General features: G+C 47.8%; 3 protein-coding genes and 1 non-coding gene across 7 annotated transcripts; 2 read left to right on the top strand and 2 right to left on the bottom strand.

Annotated features, from left to right (window-relative positions):
* Window positions 1-428: 428 nt before the first annotated feature.
* On the bottom strand, window positions 429-1,782 carry LOC120712805 (3-oxoacyl-[acyl-carrier-protein] reductase-like). Its single transcript, XM_039998694.1, has 3 exons — window positions 1,309-1,782; window positions 915-1,144; window positions 429-837 (listed from the first exon to the last, which is right to left on the bottom strand). Exons 1-3 carry the CDS (start codon window positions 1,631-1,633, stop codon window positions 559-561), a joined length of 834 nt encoding a protein of 277 aa, XP_039854628.1. The 5' UTR covers window positions 1,634-1,782; the 3' UTR covers window positions 429-558.
* A 5,179-nt stretch (window positions 1,783-6,961) lies between these two features.
* On the top strand, window positions 6,962-10,750 carry LOC120712806 (protein EMSY-LIKE 4-like). Of its 4 annotated transcripts, none has more exons than XM_039998697.1 (8): window positions 6,962-7,232; window positions 7,938-8,137; window positions 8,227-8,336; window positions 8,452-8,638; window positions 9,065-9,271; window positions 9,367-9,429; window positions 9,537-9,600; window positions 10,304-10,750. In XM_039998697.1, the coding sequence occupies exons 1-8, from the start codon at window positions 7,205-7,207 to the stop codon at window positions 10,360-10,362; spliced, it is 918 nt and encodes a 305-aa protein (XP_039854631.1). In that variant the 5' UTR covers window positions 6,962-7,204; the 3' UTR covers window positions 10,363-10,750. The 4 variants fall into 4 exon arrangements, with proteins under 4 accessions (XP_039854631.1, XP_039854630.1, XP_039854629.1 ...); XM_039998696.1 differs by lacking the exon at window positions 10,304-10,750 and adding an exon at window positions 9,741-10,130 and having other exon boundaries at window positions 7,052-7,232; window positions 8,452-8,629; XM_039998695.1 differs by lacking the exon at window positions 10,304-10,750 and adding an exon at window positions 9,741-10,130 and having other exon boundaries at window positions 7,053-7,232.
* A 499-nt stretch (window positions 10,751-11,249) lies between these two features.
* Window positions 11,250-11,322, top strand: TRNAF-GAA. The gene has a single exon. It is a non-coding gene; the product is annotated as a tRNA-Phe (tRNA).
* A 1,453-nt stretch (window positions 11,323-12,775) lies between these two features.
* On the bottom strand, window positions 12,776-17,289 carry LOC120712808 (cilia- and flagella-associated protein 91-like). The gene is made up of 3 exons (XM_039998699.1): window positions 16,515-17,289; window positions 15,748-16,321; window positions 12,776-13,867 (listed from the first exon to the last, which is right to left on the bottom strand). Exons 1-3 carry the CDS (start codon window positions 16,895-16,897, stop codon window positions 12,914-12,916), a joined length of 1,911 nt encoding a protein of 636 aa, XP_039854633.1. The 5' UTR covers window positions 16,898-17,289; the 3' UTR covers window positions 12,776-12,913.
* Window positions 17,290-18,492: the final 1,203 nt, after the last annotated feature.

Raw genomic sequence — 18,492 nt, forward strand, 5'->3', positions numbered from 1 at the left:
TGAACTTTTGAAATGAAAGTAATATTCATTACGGGCAAATAAATACGGACAATCACAAACAGAATAAATGCCCAATTTAGGTGACCAGACTCAAGGTGCACTTTTTACCATTTTCTTTTGATCTACCAATTCCTAGATGATACAACTGGGAAATCAAATGGTCTCTTCAGTGATGCTAGGTGCAATGCCTGTGAGCCGCTTTTGTTTCAACAGGACAACTAGAGTCTTCATCTAGCCGGAATGCCACTTTGCTCGGCACGCCACCGTGCATTGTTCTACTATATCATTTTAGTTTTAGGTGTGTTTCATAAAACAAAATTTAGTTTTAAGTGGTGTTGACATGTTATAAAATAAAAGAGTAAATTGCTCTAATATTGCTATTCTACACCTAAGTATTCATTTCTGGAGTAAATACATTAGAACAGTGGTGGAAAGCAGAACTCGTGAATAATACCATCACAAATCAACAATACATAAGTGCCGGCTTCCTTCATGGGGTCTTAACTGGTTGCTTTATGCAATCATATGTAACACAGCTACAGTAATCTAAATGAAAATTTACAGAGAGGAGAATAATGGAACACCAGGTATGGTGACGCCTGAATCTACAATGAAGATGTTGCCAGTCACATATGACGATGCTTCATGAATCAGGAAACGAACCAGCGATGTCAATGCTGGATCAGTAGTGCCATGTTCCTTAAGTGGCACTATCTTTGAAGCCACAGTGTTCAACCATCTCTTTTGCAGCAGAGGAGCAGTTATCTCTGATTTGAACAGTCCCGGCGCAATCGCGTTCACTCTAATGCCATATGCTCCCAATTCCAAAGCCATTATCTGCACCAATATACTCAAACTGGTTTACTATGAGCGTAGGAGCAAAACTAATGTTTTCTGAGGAAGAACAACACTACCTTTGTGGCAGAATGCACAGCGGACTTGGACGACGCGTATCCAATGGAACCAGGCAGATGGCCACGGTTAAGACCAGCAATAGACGAAATGTTAATAACCGAACCCTTTAGCTTAGCATCACGCATGCGTCGACAGACATGTTTGGCCACAAGCCATAATCCGGTAAGGTTCGTCTTGATGATCTTGTCCCACTCATCCTCAGGCCAATCAAGGGGAGAATGCACTGCACCTGTTGAGGCACCAAGGACACCAGTATTACCATCCACTCAGGCCGATATGTACTTGGTTGCTAACGAATTAGGATAATTTGAGCCTAATTTGATGCGTATTTCAGTTGGAGAATCACTTAGATCGCCTAAAAGAACATATATCTTAGCTCTAATTTGATGGAACCTCGGACGCCGGCGTTGTTGATCAAGACGTCGATGCGGCCGAAGGCGTCCCAGGCCCTCTGCACCGCCGCCTCCAGGGCCGAGCCCCCGGCCGCGACGTCGAGCTCCACGGCCGCCGCGCGGGGCGCGTCGGCGGCCGCGGAGGCGTTGATCTCGTCGCAGAGCGAGCGGAGGCGGTCGGCGCGGCGGGCAGCGGCGACGACGCGGCAGCCGGCGCGCGCTAGGTCCAGGCAGAAGTCGCGGCCGATGCCGGAGGAGGCGCCCGTCACCAGCACCACCTGGCCATCCAGCCTGCTCCAAGGCGGCGGCGCCCCCACCGACGCCATAGCTGCTGCTGCGCTCTCGCGAGAGGAGGAAGGGGATCTGAGAGCCAGAGGCTCAGCGCCACTTGTCTGTGCAGCTTGCGAGTATGTCACGTTTCCCTATTCAATGGCACGGTCGCGAAAAAAAAAATAAACACGTATGGTGAGTATGTCACTCACTCATGAGTCATGACTCACCCTTGCCTTTTATAGAAAAAGGTCCATTTTACTACCCTTCCTAATCACTTTATCCGTTTGATTCTCCAAACTAAATATTGATTTAATTAACTTCCTCATTCTATGCATATTCGGTTAATTTAGCCCCTAAATTGTATCTGCACCCGGTTTTGTCCACATGGCCTGATTTTAACTAGAGTCAGCTTGTTTTGGTGCCTGACTTGGAACTAAGCCAATCCAAGCCGTCGTGCCTCACACCACCAGAACCAACTCGCGCCATCTGCTGCTCAAGCCGAGCTGAGCTGCGCTGTGCCCACTAGAAGCTAACACCAAACGCCAATTCGCGCCAAGTCCCCAACTGCATCGCCTCCAAATCTCTCCCGCGTAGCCCCTATTCTTCGTCCGCACTCCACAAGCAGTTCGCCAACTCCTCCCTTCGTTCTCCACGGCGCAAGAATAGCATGGAGAGTTGGCGAACTTCCTGCAGTGTGCGAATGAAAAACAGGGGCTGCGAGAGGGTGGTTTGGGGGCGATGTAGGCGCCGTTCGGATGAGCTTAAATTGGCTGGACTGGCCAAGGACGAAGACTCAAACCTCCCTCTCCCTCTTGCTCCCCGGGGCACGAACCAGCGCTCCCACCACGTCCGCGCTCACAGCATGGCCGCCTCAGAAGACGAAACGAAGCACGAAGCTGTCGAACGGCTGGGCTGCGGCTGGGGCTGATCAGCCCAGCCAATTTAGTTCATTCGAATGGGGTCGTAGTTGGGGGACTTGGCGCGAATCGACGTTTGGCGTTAGCTTCTGGTGGGCACAGCACGGTTCGACTCGGCTTGAGCCGCAGATGGCGTGAGTTGGTTCTGGTGGTGTGAGGCACGATGGCTCGGATTGGTGCAGTTACGCTTCAAAAAAAAACACAAGCTGACTGGTCAAAATCAGGCCACGTCGCAAAACTAGGTGCAAATACCGCATAGGGGCTAAATTAACCCGGTATGCATAAAAGGAGGGAGTAAATATAACCAATATTTAGTTTGGGGCGTGAAATGGACAAAGCGATTAGGTGAGTGGAGTAAAATGGACTTTTTCCCATTTTATATGTAAAATTACTCCCAAAGCAGAGAGGGATACAATCAGTGTTTTTTTTTCAATGAAGAGGACAAATCTATATTTTTACACTTGAAGGCTTATTTTGGTGCATGCTGAACGATTGATACTTGAAGTGTAAATGGTTTTTTTTCCAAAAGTAAATATATAGGGTTTTGGATATGAAACGAGTTATTATTAGGAAATCACACTAAACTTCAAACTAACATGTACAAGCCAGATACTATATTATAAATGTAGATATAAAACTAAAGAACCTACCATCTACGTTGGTCTTAGCGTAGTCATAGTGTTCGGCATTATATTTGATTTTCCAAACGTGACACAGAGACAGATCTAGAGCAAAAGTTAAGGGAGACATATTTTAAGAACAGCTGAATTTTGGAAGATTTAATATGATGAAATTTGTTGATCAACGTGGCTTAAACTTTTTGAGTGGAGGGGGCCAACGTACACCACATCATTATTCATTAACGACGCTCCAATTTAATTTTGCTACAACGTGCAAGTCTTGTCTCATTGTCTGTAGATCCTGTATAGTAATAGCAGAAAATATTTTCCAAAAAAATAGCAGAAAACAAATAAAAACATCACTCTTCCTATATTTCGCCAAAGTATAAGTGGTTTGCCGCAGCTTGCTCGTTGGCTTCATTCATAGTTTTAATATTCAAGCATCGATGCATCTGCTTGCTTATTGATGTTTCTCTTCTTTATTTGAAGCATCGTTTTGGCCATATACTATGACTCACCCCTCTAGGGAATAAATTAGAATGCGTATGGTCCAAACTAAAGTTATTATCTAACTAGCACGTATGCCCGTGCGTTGCTACGGAAAAAAATAATGGCATTATTGCGAGCGACATCAGTAAACTATCTTATAAACTTATAAACGTATTGTGAGTAGAATCATCCTATTTTCTTTCTTAGCTAGTAATATTCTCGCAATGCATTTCAAATACATTTTAATGCAAAGAGTTAGTTACGCACATGTCAATACCAATTCTAAAGAGTATACTGGAATAAATAAAAAAAATACAGAACACAGTGGATAAATAAAAGAGTATACTTAAGACGTACAAATCGATCGATCAATCATCATCAAACATCTTAATGTATAAAATCGATAATAGAAGAGAATAATTTCTGCAATTTTCGTGCCCTGAGACATGATTAAAAAATGACGCAATATCAAACGCAATGCTAAAGTGATTCATGTGATTATTAGTCTCCAATACATATGGATATGATGGAATTGCACTCATGTAGCCCCAATGTGAGAATAACGGCTAATGCATACATAGGAGTTTGTGATATGTGTGATTTTTTTATAGAGAAAGCTAGATTAACAACTCACCTAGCTGGATATGCATAGGAGTGACACAAAAGCAAGATTGGTTATTATGTAACTTCCTATCAAACTACAATAACATTTTTTGATTTGTTTATTATCAGCTGAGTTATGTTGGAAAAGGCCAAGGCTGTGTGGAAGAACTAAGATGTAATTTTTATTTTATTTACAGTCCTTCCTACCTACATATTTTTTTGGAAACAAGCCTACCTACATAAATAACCTTGCTTTATTTGTTATATCTCTATTAAGGGCTATATTGTAAAATATCAAAGATATTTTAGACTTCACCTCTTCTTCTCTCTGTCCTCTCTCACATGTTCCGTCTGAATAAGGCTCTCCACAATGTGTTTCTAGAGTGATGCTTAAAGAGGAGTGAGTGTTTTGGAGCATCGCTCCCACCGCTGCAGCCTGCGATGCCAATTGCAAGCGATGCGGAGCAAGTACGTGCATCGGTGCCCACTTTATAAACAAATGATAAAAATACTGTAGCATGCAGCAAACCGCCGCTACCGTCGACGTGCTCTCGTGCCGCTGCCGCTGCCTCCGTCGTGCTCCCGCGCCGCTGGCGTCGACGTGCTCCCGCGCCGCCGCCGATGTCCTCCGCGTGGCTTGCCCTGACCCAACTCCAGCTCCTTCAGATGCCACTAGATCGGAGGAATAGACTGGCTAGGAAGGCAGGATCTGGAAGGAGAGAGGCCAATTTATTTGGGAGATAGAGAAATTGGCATGGAATTTGCTTCCTCGTGCTCATCAGCGGAGAAAGGAAGGATAGAGGCTCGCGCGAAGGAAACTGCTGTGGTAATTGTTTTTATTTTGTGTGTGGATCCGCTGTGAGATAGCGTTGGTGTCGAATTCTGCCCAGCAATGCAAAGGGAGCGACTCCAATTTTTTACCATGGGTCCCAGTTTTTTGGGCACCGCTAGCACACTGCGAGGGCCTAGGCACCACCGGCCATCAGCTACCTCGCTCATCTCTCGCTTGCACGCCAGCAAGTGACGGTAGGGCCTCTCCAGCCGATGCGAGCAGGGCCTCCTGGCCTTCCTCGCTCGCCGGGGGGCTTGGGCGAGTTCGAAGATCCAACGCAGTCGAGGAGTCAGATATGGACTCGGGTATATTCGCCGGGGATACAGCGTAAACGGAGGACGGCGGGCCTGATGCGGACTCAACGAAGAAAAATGTTGTATGTCTGGCTGACAGATGGGCCCCACTTGTCAGGACGAACCAAAGTCAATTTACCGCAGAAACGGTCCGCTCTTTATAAGTGGGTATATATGGATATAGATCTATATCTATTTTTAAAACGAGTAAAGTTTCCATCTAAATTTTTTGTTTGGCCTCCTAAATTTTTGGTTCGGTCCGCCTTGTGTCATTAACAGGTAGGTCTTAGTCCATCCCTTATGCTAGTCGGACTAGCCCTTAGCCCATGACTCCATCACGTGGATCCCTACAAATTAACAGGCAACTATATATACATATCCGACATGTATACCAACTTTGTCCGTAGCAACGCATAGACAGAATTATCTAGTATAATCCATATTTAATGAGCAATATGTAAAGGGATATTAAATATTCCTTTCCTAGTGGAGCAAATTTTTCTTTTCCAAAAGACGGTTTTGCCAAAGTAGAAAGGACATAAATGAAATCGGACCAACTTAAAAAAATCAAATTTTGTTTTGTCTGCCTTTCAGAAAATTGGATTTGCCCATTTTTATAGAGCCAGGTGACACTATAAAAAGTTTCAGGGGGCTACTCAGAAACTTACCTCTAAATTTGGTGATCGGCTTCGCCTCGAACCCTCGTGCTTAGTCTATCTCCAACCATTCCCCCTCTCCAACTCCCCCAAACGTACTATTTACTATATTTTACTACATCCCTCCAAAAAATTCCTCCGCATATAACTCCTTCTCTCCAACCTAGGGATGGCAACGGGTACCCGAAACCCGATGGTTTTTTCTCTATTAGGGTGCGGGCATAGATTAAATTATATATCCGCGGGTTTCTTAATGGGATAAATTTCATACCTGTCGGGTTTGCGGGTGCGGGTTTGTTCTTCAAGTACCCAAACCTGCAAACCCGTGGGTACAATAAACCCGACAACATATAACCTAAAATACTAATGTCACAAGATCTTGTATCAAAATAAGGTCCAATCACATGTTAAAAGAGACTTAGGCTCATGTACTTCCATTCCATCGATGATTACCTATTCATAGACTCATTTAGCTATAATACATTGTGTATTTGTTTATGTTTTCTATTAAATTTTGTTGCTTCTTCTATCGGGTATGGGAAACCCGCGGGTAAAAAAAATCCGCACGGGTACGGGTACGGGCACGGGCATGAAATCATACCCGCGACGGGTATGAGTTTTTTAACGGGTATGATTTTATCCTGACGGGTGCGGATTTGGGTTAGTGATACCCGACGGGTTTGTACCCGTTGTCATCCCTACTCTAACCATTCCACCAATATCTATTCCCTCTATATACTATCACTCGTTAACTAACTATTTATTTATTGTTTTTGAATTTAAAAAAATCATACAGTATTTGTACTGTTATAATACACATTATCATCATATTACGGGGCTCAAACAAAATTAATATCGTGAAGAAACATTGTGATTAAAATATAGGAGGAGTTTGAAACTTTTTAGGAGTTCAACTCCCCGTATAAAGGGGAGGTTTAGGCGGAACTGTTGGAGGAATCCCCCCGCCCCCGCCAAGCTCCCCCTACGTTGGGGGGCGGTTCCGGGTACCGTTGGAGCAAGGCTTACCAAAATCCCCATCCGATTCCACCCCGCTATCCCCCCCCCCCCCCCCCCCCCCCCCCCCCCCGCGTTGGACCTCAGGCTCAGGATCCAATATTTGCCGGATTTGAGATCTGGTGGGTTCCGACGCGCGGATCCGGAGGAGACGCCACCAGTTTGTAGGGTTTGTTGGCTCCTTTGCGATCCGGAAGGTCATGGAGTACCGGGTCTTCGACAGCAGCGGTGAGTCCCGTTTACTCGGTCGATTTGTTGTTCGTTTGATGCCGATTTCTGCGAGGAAGCCCTGCTCGTCTGTGATATCGATGGAAGCAGCATTAGGCTGCGGGCGATTGTTTCAGGATAGGTACAGATGCGTGCTCACTGGCGTGGTGTTGAAATTTTTATATATTTTCTATGGAAAAGTGTAAGCATATCAATGCCAAAAAATGCGCTATGTGTATGTTTCAGGGCCGAGTCCATTGCATATTGTCGTTAATGTGAACTGTAGCGATAGGCTAATGGGGATAGTGTGGAAAATAGCGTGGCTTGGCTGGTTGATGCTTTCGAAATACTGATGGGAGATCACTGCTTTTGAGTGCTGGGAGTAGAAAACGGCTTACAAATTGTTTCTTCCATGTAAATGCATTATGCATATCATATAAATGTCACATATTTGGATTGGTGAAGAGTTGGACTGAGTAGCATGTTGTTGCAGTATGACTGCATGAGGTGAGAGGTTATTGTTGTTGATACAACTTAAGGCTAAGTAACTTATCTGAACACTGTTATTTTGAGAAAACTTAAGTTTGTTGCTTTAATGAATATTTTAGTATTTGCATTACCGGAGGATGGGTTTTAAATATGTAAAAACTTTATTAATGCTCTAAAACTGTCGCAAGATGTGTTTTTGACTTGTACATAGCACTTGATTATTTTCCTTAATTTTAGGGACCGATGATGAGCTCCCTCCAACATATAAATTTCGAGGACCAGGAGTGCATTTCAGGGGCAACGGAAGGGCGTTATCAGGCACACTTTCTCAGCCAAGGCCACACAGCAATTTGGATAGTGACATACATCAGATGGAACAACAAGCATATACTGGTGTTCTCAGAGCATTCAAAATGCAATCTGATGCCCTAACTTGGGTAATTTCAATGATGGAAAATTCTTAGTGGTTATCATAACTTGTTTAATTCCTTGCTGAGGGAATTAAAAACCTTTTCTTTTTGTGCAGGAGAAAGAAAGTTTAATTACTGAATTAAGAAGAGAACTGAAAGTCTCTGATGAGGAACACAGAGCGCTATTAAACAAGGTCAATGAAGAGGAAGCTGTCCATAGAATAAGGTACCTGTGCAAAGGCTAAGGCACTTGCACTCGTTGAAATGAACAAACCAATAGCTTCAGTAATAATGATTAAATGATCATTAAATTGTGCTTTGCGTTTCACAAACTTCTGTAGGCAGTCAAGGCAGGGATGTGGAATGCAATCTAGCTTGCATCGTAACAGTGTAGTTGCTTACAATCTTGTACCTCTAAAGAGGCAGAAGAAATCCCATCCCGTTCCTGTTCCTGTCTATTCACTCCCTGTGGGTCCTCAATCACCCATAATGCCTTTACATGCAATGGCAGGCAACAAGGCAGATACAGTAGGTTTGATGTGTTTCTGATCTTGCTTTTTTTTACTATCAAATATGTTCATCTTCCATGTGCATGCGCGCACATGCACAGAAGCCAAACCAAGATGACAAATTAATCTTTTGAAATTATGCAAATCAGGAAAGGAAATACAAGAATATCTCATGTTGCTGCATCGTTTTTCAGTTTTCACTGGCAATATTTCGTTGATGAGGAGCCAAAATTCATTAGTTGCTGTCTTGATACGCTATTACAGCTTTTAGTGAACGCGTAATCAAGCATTGCCCTATAAATCTTAATGTCTGATATTGTGCTATGTGAGCCTGGTCCAACACACATCCTATTGTTTCGAAATCTTAGTTGTCAGGAGCAGCATTCATGTAGTTAGTGTTGCATGCAATGTGCCCTATTGGATGTTAAAAAATGTCCCCTTACAGATGGCACCTGAAAACATAAGATGGGGCTCTGCCTATCAAACCCTTCCAAATCAGGTTGGTTGGCTGTCATCTGATGGTGCTATGCCAGGCACAGGAAGGAGAATTGAAAGGTTTCATGAGAATGGGTATCATGCTTCACCCAATGGCTTCAGCCTTTTCAACTCCAATCATATTGATGTACCTAATACTGGCAATCTTGTGAAGATGGTATGTTGGTCGAGATTTTTGGTGTGGGTCGAGATTTTTTTGGCGCAATCAAACGGAAAATCGTTATTTCAATTTCTTACGTGTGTTCTTAACAGGTAGAGAGGGTATTATCCCGTCCAGATGTGTATGCAATTCAAAAGGCAAAGAAACTGCTTATAGTAAGTTGGTTTTCTCTGTTCTCCTCAGTAGTTCTGAAGAGAACTTGAACTGAAACTACCATCCATTTCTTCTTAAAAATTTACATGGTAAATCATTATCATTGCAGGACCAAGAGCAGTCATTGCTTAATGCAATTGCAAAACTTGATGAAGCATCTGATGGTGAAAGTGGTAAGTTGCCCTGTGTTTCTTAGAATTCATGAATCTGCTATTTAGATGAAGCCTGCAGTACAATGTTAATAGTATTATCATTTATAACACAGCAAACTCCATTTTTTTTGTACTGAATAAGTTGTCTGGTATGTATGTAGTTCGGCAACGTATTATTTTGAAGATGTGCTGGCAGCTTTCACAATGTCTTTGGAATACTATAAAAAGTTGGCAAACCTGTGCCACGTGGCATGTAAAAACTCAAGTACCAAATGCAGGTCAAGAGTAGTATAGATAAAGAGCATCTACTGTATAATGATCAAGAATAGAAGTATCCTGTAGTCCGTAAACTTTTTATCATCCTCTTCTTTTTTAGTCAAAAATGGAGACATCTCACTGCATGCGCTCCTTATCTCTCTGCTTTTTCTAAGAGGTTGTAATGGCTGTTGTGTGTTGTGTATAACAAGGGAAGGTCAAGTCTACCTCCAATATGTAGCATTGTTACTCTGGTACTCTGCCATAGTGCTGTAGGAGGCTTGTAGATTTCTGCATACAATGATTCTGTCTGGCCCACATGCGAAACTGATCCTGCTTCTAGACAGAACCTGATTAGAATATCCAACTTTTGAGAATTCCTAAAACATTTTGCATGGGTGAAGGTGAACAATTCTTGCACATTGTTTTTGATATTGATCAATTTCATTAACAGCTCTTTATGTAACAGACGATGCTGTGCTCCTTGAAGGACAGATTGGTGCTATAGTGGGGTGGCATGGGTGTTGAAGTTATCAGTTAGGTGCAGAACTACACATTACAAGCAGCAACTGGATATTTTGGAGTTCCCAGTTCAGACTGCTAGTTTTCAACTTATTGGTCTGGTAGGTTAGGTTCTTTAGCACTAGGACAAATCTGCACATGCTGTTATGGGAATGTGTATGTTCAACACCATGATGTTGTGATGCTATTTCATCTGTAGTCGAGCTTAGTTGGCTATCTTTTTTTTTTGTGGAAAGCCTAGTTGGCTATCTATGCTTGTCCTTCAGAACTGAGGATTCAGTAGCTGTACTCTTGTAGATTTGTTGTCCATGGACATCCAGTGCCGCTGCTACTATGTAAGGATGTTTAAAGTTATATATGTTATTATATAAACTTTGGTAGAGTTGATCCTGAACTTGGTGGTTATTTGGCAAAGCCCCAGCTCAATGTTCTTTCTTTTTGAAAAGAAAAGCTCTATGAAATTGTGAAGGTAGAGCTGTGGGTATATTAGAGTTTGGTTAAGCTATTGTTCTTTCCATTCCAGACTTCTAAAAAACATATAGTCTCAAGGCTCATGATCTTGGCATACAAACTCTAGATCTGAGGTGGAGCTGGGAGCTAGAGCTAAAGAGGACCTTTGTTTAACCAAGCGCACGTATCTGAGGGGAACGTAATCCGCAGTTGAAGTGGATCCGACTAGTTCATCTTAACGAGTGCTTCAGTCCTGTGAGAATTCCTGAGCTGTAACCGTTGTTGACGAGCTACACGGCTGCGGATCAGCAAATTTCTTCGATCTAGAGATTTGGATAGACACTACAGTACTACATACCAGATGCACGCCGCGATATGATGGGGAGCAAAGGTTTGTTAACAGAAAAATGGTTTATAAGAATCTAGTGATGCATTGACACAAAGCGGGGATAGCTCAGTTGGGAGAGCGTCAGACTGAAGATCTGAAGGTCGCGTGTTCGATCCACGCTCACCGCATTGCCATTTTATTTTTGCCTCGCTTCTTTTCGTAGCAGTAGTACACCGCGTAACGGTCTTTTCTTTCCTCATTTTATTTATGGCCTAGCAAAACAGCTCACTAGTTCCCATTAAAAAACAGGTCGCTAGCACACTATCCCAAAGTAACAAGTTAAGCAAAAACATCATGCAACGTTTTTTTAATTATTTCCGTTTTTTTAATTATTTCCTCGTTTCCTTTATGCTCTAGCAAAACAGCTCAGTAACAAGTTCATCTGCAGTAGTACACCGCGTAACGGTCTTTTCTTTCCTCATTTTATTTATGGCCTAGCAAAACAGCTCACTAGTTCCCATTAAAAAACAGGTCGCTAGCACACTATCCCAAAGTAACAAGTTAAGCAAAAACATCATGCAACGTTTTTTTTAATTATTTCCGTTTTTTAAATTATTTCTTCGTTTCCTTTATGCTCTAGCAAAACAGCTCAGTAACAAGTTCATCTCAAACACAATGATGCTATGCTGCTTCAGATGAGCGACATGAGACTTACTGGCTGGTTTTCCATGGTCAGCAGTTTCTGCTCTTGAGTATAAGTTTCAAAATTCAGTCCAAAACATAGACTCTGTTCTGCTCCAGCAGCCTCCAACCAGCCAGCAGTATTTTCCTCCCACACTACTCCAGCAGCAGTCTCCAACACTAGCCAGCCAACAGTATTTTCCTCTCACACCACTCCAATAGCAGACTCCAGCACCAGCCAGCCAAACAAACAGGGCCATACACGACGACAGTTTGAAAAAGGAATCGTCTTCCTTTCAAGTTGCAAGTCACATGAGAGGAGACCATGAGAGGCGCCGGTCAGTTCATCCAGTTTCCCCGTTTAGTTCCCTCAAAAACCCCCACGTCTCCATCACATCTCCATCACATCGAAACATTAAATGTACCAAATAACCCATACATGGAGTACTAAATATAGATAAATAAAAAAACTAATTGCATAGTTTTGATGTACGTTGCGAGACGAATCTTTTGAGCCTAATTAGGTCATGGTAGGACAATATCTACCACAAACAAACGAAACATGCTACAGTGTTTTTTCGCACTGCTACAGTAGATTTCAGGGGACTGTTTGGTTGCAGTCTGTAAAAATTTTGGTTGCAGGCTGTAAAAATTTTGAAAAGACATCTTTCTATATTTGAAGTACTAAACATAGACTAATCACAAAAATAATTACAGAACTCGTCTGTAAATCGCGAGACGAATCTAATGAGCCTAATTAATTTGTCATTAGAGATTATTTACTGTAGCATTACTGTAGCAATTTAGCATCTAATTATAGCCTAATTAGGCTCATTAGATTCGTCTCGCCATTTATAGACAGTAGTCGCAATGCGTTTTTTATTTCATCTAGATTTAAATCTCCATGCGAGTGCCGGAAAAAAAATTTGGAATTTGGAAGTTTGGAACTGAACACGGGCTAAACACAGCCCAAGTAGCACCCCTAAAACCCTGGCAATATAGTACAAGCTCGGAACCCCACCTACAGGCTACAACCTACAGCATTTACACACACCTGAGACTCTATCACTTCCTAGCTCCTCCCAGTCCGATTCCCCCTCACTTCCTCCCCCCGCGCTTGCCCCCGCCGCCCCTTCCCCTCTTCGCTGGCGGTGGCGACGGGGGCGCGGCTGCACGCTTCGGGGGCCTGCCGACATTTCTCCTCCCCGGCGGAGTGCCCCTCTTGGTGCCGGAGCCACCCGCGGCCTCCTTCTTGCCCTCGCCGCCCTTCCCGGCCTTCTTCTGCTCCGCTGCCGCGGAGAGCTTCAGCGTCTCCAGCAGCGACACGCGCTCCGTCGAGGGGGCCGACCCTTGCTTCATCCGGTTCAAAAAATTCACGGCGTTCCGCTTCTTGGCGGCCCCGGCGCCGCTTCCCGCCGCGCCGGCACCGCCTTTCTTTCCAGGCTTCCTCGTCCCTTCAGCGGGCCCGTCGCTCTCCGAGTCGTCGTCGTTGTCCCCCGTCTTCTGATTCGAAGCTGCCTTCCTGGCAGGAGCGGCGCGGGTCTTGTTCGTCCTCAACCCTCGCGGCGCCTTGTCCTTGGCGCCGCCGCCCGCCTTCTTCTTGCCCGCCGCCTCGTTCTCCTCCTCCTTGTCGGCCTCCGCCTTCTCCGCCTTATCGTCCTTGGAGGCCGCGGCAGCAGCAGCCTTCGCGATGGAGCTTCGCTTCCGGCAGACGATGATGGGCGCCGTCTTCTCCAGCAGCGAGCCGACGTCGGCCTCCGCCTTGGCCTTCTTGGACGCCGGCGCCGCAGCCTTCCTCGAGGTCCCGGGCTGGTCCTTGCGGAGGGACGCGGCCATGTGGTTGGAGACGAGGGCGCGCGTCCGCGCCGCGGCGGCGTGCTCGGGCGAGCCGCGCGGGAAGAAGACTAGCGCGTTGGCGCAGAGCAGGAGCAGGTCGCGGTAGAACTCGGACGCGGAGCCGTAGCACGCGCCGCCGCCGCCGCCTTCCAGCTTGGATCTGACCGTCTCCAGGTCCACGTGGCGCCTGATGGTGCTTTTGTAGTTCGCATCATCCTGCGAGCAATTTTGGCCTACCGGTCAGCGGAAAAGCCAATAAAAAAATCCCCACCCATCCAAAGAAAAGGTAAATACTGGTTGAACATAAAATGAATTCCAAAAAACCGAATCGAATCAAATCAAATTAAACAAAAAGAGGGCGAACAGATTTATACACGCAAAAGCAGCTGAAAATGGATGCACGCTTGCACGTGATACCATGAACCTTTTTTCTCTCCCTTGAAAGGATCGCAGTTTATTTTAGTCGCAACACCACTGCATTTCGCGGCAGCACGGAACAATGGCCGACAAGGAGGGCCCACCGTCATGTTAACCTCCACGTGGCGGCGCACTATTGGGCCTCCTTGGACCGGGACCACCCCGCGAGCGCGAACCGCGCCACCACCAACGCCTCCCACCTACGCATCTCGACCCTTATCTCCAGCTCACCACGCCCCGGATCGGACGGCGCCCGATCAACACGCCTCGCGCGGCACGGCCGCGAGTACGTGGGCGCGTGCCCCACCGAGTCCATTACCGGGGCCACCCGACGCGTCCGTACGGACACGTCAATCTCCGCTCGCCGGCGACGACGAGGCGAGGTGGTCGCTTTTGCGTGTGCACGCAAAGCGAGCGAGACTGCGAGCGTCTAGACTACTCCTGGGATTGGATTTGATATTGTCCATCATCCAGTTGGATTTTGGCATTGGATTTTACTGGATTTGGACTTAATAGGATATGGACATCCATTTAGTTTACATCCAAATATCATTGGATTTGTTGGATGAAAAAAGTAGGATAATCCAATTCATGTTGGATTTCTAAACTATCTAGAGAACAGGACTTGGCAGTAATGAACGTGTGGCAGCGGTGCCTACAGGGTGGTGGCGAGCTGCTGCTCTCATCGAGGCAGGCGGCAAGCATCTCTACCACATGCGCTGGCTGTGGCAGGCGCCGCAGTGGGCGCTATGCGCGGCGCGCGGGAGTCAGGACGAGGACCTTTAGGAGCTCATCCGCGGAGCCAGAGCACCGGCCATGGCGCGGATCGACGAGGACTGGCCATGCGACTTCGGCTGCCTCGTCATGTTGCCCAGGAGTCGCAGGGGTGCCGTCGGGCCCCGCAGAAGGCAAGGTGGCCGCACTCTCGCCGCTTGGTCGATCGTGTTGCCTGGAGCTGCGGTTGTGCCGTTGGGGCTGCGTGGAGGGCAGGGATGGCCGCACTCGCCTCCTCGTCGTGGTGCCCAGAAGCTGCAGTTGCGCCGTCGGGGCCGCGCGAAGGGGCACTGTGGCCGCACTCGCCACCTGGTGGCCGTGTTTGCCCAGGAGCTGCAGCTGCGCGCTGTCAGGGCTGCGCGGAGGCCGGCAGGGTGGCCGCGCTCGCCACCTGGTCGTGTTGCCCAGGACTAGGAGCTGCAGCTGCGCCTTCGTGGCCGTGCTCGCCGCCTGAAGGTTCTCGCGGAGTGGCGCACATGCGACGGCGACAACTCTTCAAGAAAGCGGATGGAGTGGATCATCCATATGGACTTGGACATTTAGCCGAGTGGATGGATTGGATTGGATTTTTTTTTTCAATCGAAGTTGGACTAGGTTGGACATGGATTAGTAATATTTGGATCTTCATTGATTTTCTTTTATTTGGACATGGACTTTGATCCATTCCCAGGAGTAGTCTAGACCACCGCGAAGACACGATGATCCCGCGCGCGGCGAGATTAGGTGTAGAGCACTCGACATAACGCGAGATGATCAGGAGGTGACAGCCGGTTTGGGAGCTTGTGTTTGGAGGGCTCGGTAGCTTCAGATTTTACACGGGGGGTAAATTTCTCTTCTCTTTTTTTTTGCGGTTTATTACTGCGGGTAGAAAAACGAATGGGAGGGGAGAATTGAATTTTTTTTACCTGGCTCTCGAGCCGCCGCTTGAACACGGAGCCCGGCTTGCTGGTCCGCACCGACTCGAGGAACGCGAGCAGCGCCTCGGACTCCGCCGCGGGGAGGGGCGGGCGCGCCGACGGCGACGCGGAGGCCTCCTCGGTCTCCTCCTCCTCCCCGCCCTCGCCGCCGCCCTCCCGCTCGCGGCGGCGGGACGGGCTGGCCGAGCTCTGCACGTCGCTGCTCTCCTTTTCGGCTTCCTTTGACCCGGCCACCGACTCGCCGGAGACCTCCTCGCCCTTCACGTCCACCGACACGCCGACGGCGGCGGCGGCCTCCTCCTCCCCCTCCTCCCTCGCCGCTGCGCCGCCGTCGCCGGCGGCGGAGGCGGTGCCGGCGTCGCTCACGGGCCGCTTCAGATCTGACGAGTTGGACTCCCTGCATGACCGCCCGGACTCCCCTCCGGCGGCGTCGTCCTCCCGCGATCCCTTCCCCGCCGCCGGCTCCTCGTCCTCCTCCGCCTTCACCGCCGGCGGGTTGGCCTCGCCGGAGATGCTCCGCTCCCTCTCCTCCGTGAGCCGTTTCAGTTTGGATTGCAACGACCTAATCATTCCGATGATGAGAGAGAAAAAAAATGTAATCAGCTTTTCCGCCGGGGAAAAACAGCGGCCGCCCGATCAGCATCGGACGGCTCACGACGCGCCGCGGCTGATCGAGCACGGCCGGCTTTAAACGCATTTTGGTGTTTTCTCATTATTGTCCAGGCTGTTGATTTTTCCTTCCTCCCTTGCTTTACCCGATCGAGAGGTCGTATCGCTCGACCTCGCGGCGGAGCTCGGCGACGCGCAGCTTGCGGAGCTCCTCCACCCACCCGTCGGCGGCGGCCGCGTCGGGGTCCTCGTCGGCGTCGGCGCCGCCGTCACCGTTCTCGGCGCCGGCGGCGAACCGGCGGTGGAGGAGGCGGAACCGGAGGCGGCACCCGGTGGGCGTGAGGCGCGCGGCGGCGGAGGCGGGGCAGCGCGACTGGACCTCCATGGCCACGGAGTCCCAGCTCGCCGTGCCGTGCCGCCGCACGGCGCACGCCAGGAGGAGCTCCTCCCACGTGCCCCAGATCTCCCCGCCGGCCGCCGCCGCCGAGGTCCCCGGCGAGACGCCGGGATCGTCCGATCTGGCCGTCATCCTCGCCTCCCCCAGGAGTACCGGCTCCGCGTGCGGCGTCAGTGGAGGCGGCGGCGGCTCACAGCGCCGCCTCCATGGATCGGGATGGGAGGTGAGCTAGGGTTTGGTTGGTCTGGTTGGGCTAGCACCCCCCTGCCCCCGCGCCGTCGCCCCCTCCTGGCTACCTATCTCCCTGTGTGGTTCGTCTAGGTTTTGGTTCCGGCCCCCATCCCCACCACCTGGTCCTTTTCGCCCCTCTCGTTTATTTTTTTTTCTTTATTTGGTTCGGTTTCAGAAATGGAGCCGGTGAAGCCCCTTTGGGCAATTCTGAGGTTCTGCGCGGGTCTTTCGCGAAATGGGACCAAATTGAATTTTCCAAACAATTCATGCCCGGGCCTACCTACCATTATTCAAACGAATTTTCAATTCTGATATTCTCCCCTGCATCATGGCGCCTGGCCTCGCCGTCGTACGAAATAACCCGGCAAATCGTGTGGTGGTATACTGTACTACTGTTCTTTCTGTAGGAGCGGACCGGAGCCTCGAGAAAGAAATGGCGCATCCTTTCAAAAAAGAAAGAAATGGCGCGGCCGCTCGCTCCGCGGCTTCTACCCCCTCGAGAGGCTCCCTAATTCTGAATGTTTGCAACGCTTGAGCAGACGATCACTCGGTCTGAATGCGTGTCACTTTACCAGTAGTACTCTGTTTCGACGACTTGGCATATTTGGCTCGAGCCTGTGTTCGGTCTGTCACTTTATCAGACTGAATGTGTATCCTTGTATTATGGAACTAATAATCTGCTTGGTGCAGCAAATGCATGCCACGGTCAATGTGAACTCTGATACGAAAGACTCAACAACTAGAGATGATTCAGTACGTTAGGTGATATGACTGGATGTTGCTGCCAGACGTGCAGCTCCTTGCCTCCTTGCTCTTGTTCTTTCTTGATTTTGCTGATCATAAGCACATCTTTCCTTACTTGATCTCACTGATCATTTTGTTGAGAAAGATACTCAAGTCGCATAGCTTGGGTGACAATAGCTTCCAAAATAGGAGTACCGAATTTTTCTTTGCCCATTTTTTTTAAAACGGAACTTGCTTTCAAAATCAAGCCTACGCAGGGCAATTTCCTCTGCACTCCAAATTTCTCTTACAAAGGCTTAATCATCTCTCTTGGCGCATCTGATTAGCACCCGTGTTTGGTCTGGTTTTGGGCATTTCTTTCAGGTTTTGCCTGAACAAAGGTGTACATAGTAAACACATCAACGGGAATATCCGATTCACCAGGACACAAGGTAAAGAGCTAACCACCAAGCATTATGGAGCTATGATTGTGTCAGGACACTGGCGCATTGACGCACTGTACTGCCTATGCACCTCCGGCCTCTCATCAGGTTCTTTATATACAAGCTGAACGAAGGCAAGATCCAGGAAAAAAGACACTGGAGAGGTGGGAAACCAACTTAGAAAAAACAAATGCTAATGCCTCATGCATGTGATGCATCCTCCTCTTCCACACCTCTCGACGAGTTCTCCTCTTTGAACCTAACCAGTGTATATTTCAAAAATGAACCTATAACTAGTGACCGCGTGTATGAGTATGGGAGGCATCAGGA

The sequence above is a fragment of the Panicum virgatum genome, chromosome 6K, assembly GCF_016808335.1.
Source record: "Panicum virgatum strain AP13 chromosome 6K, P.virgatum_v5, whole genome shotgun sequence".
Classification (NCBI taxonomy): domain Eukaryota; kingdom Viridiplantae; phylum Streptophyta; class Magnoliopsida; order Poales; family Poaceae; genus Panicum; species Panicum virgatum.

Bases quoted from the DNA above. Each gene is read 5' to 3' on its own strand.
- LOC120712805 (XM_039998694.1), bottom strand. From the start codon at position 1,633: ATGGCGTCGGTGGGGGCGCCGCCGCCTTGGAGCAGGCTGGATGGCCAG. The intron at 1,145-1,308 runs GTTCCATCAAAT...GTGCCTCAACAG, and splicing joins CAACAACGCCGGCGTCCGAG to GTGCAGTGCATTCTCCCCTT. The intron at 838-914 runs GTAGTGTTGTTC...ATATTGGTGCAG, and splicing joins CTGTGCATTCTGCCACAAAG to ATAATGGCTTTGGAATTGGG.
- LOC120712808 (XM_039998699.1), bottom strand. From the start codon at position 16,897: ATGACGGCCAGATCGGACGATCCCGGCGTCTCGCCGGGGACCTCGGCG. The intron at 16,322-16,514 runs GTAAAGCAAGGG...CGGAATGATTAG, and splicing joins CGATACGACCTCTCGATCGG to GTCGTTGCAATCCAAACTGA. The intron at 13,868-15,747 runs GTAAAAAAAATT...AATTGCTCGCAG, and splicing joins AGCGGCGGCTCGAGAGCCAG to GATGATGCGAACTACAAAAG.
- LOC120712806 (XM_039998695.1), top strand. From the start codon at position 7,205: ATGGAGTACCGGGTCTTCGACAGCAGCG. The intron at 8,138-8,226 runs GTAATTTCAATG...CTTTTTGTGCAG, and splicing joins AATCTGATGCCCTAACTTGG to GAGAAAGAAAGTTTAATTAC. The intron at 9,601-9,740 runs GTAAGTTGCCCT...GTATGTATGTAG, and splicing joins AGCATCTGATGGTGAAAGTG to TTCGGCAACGTATTATTTTG.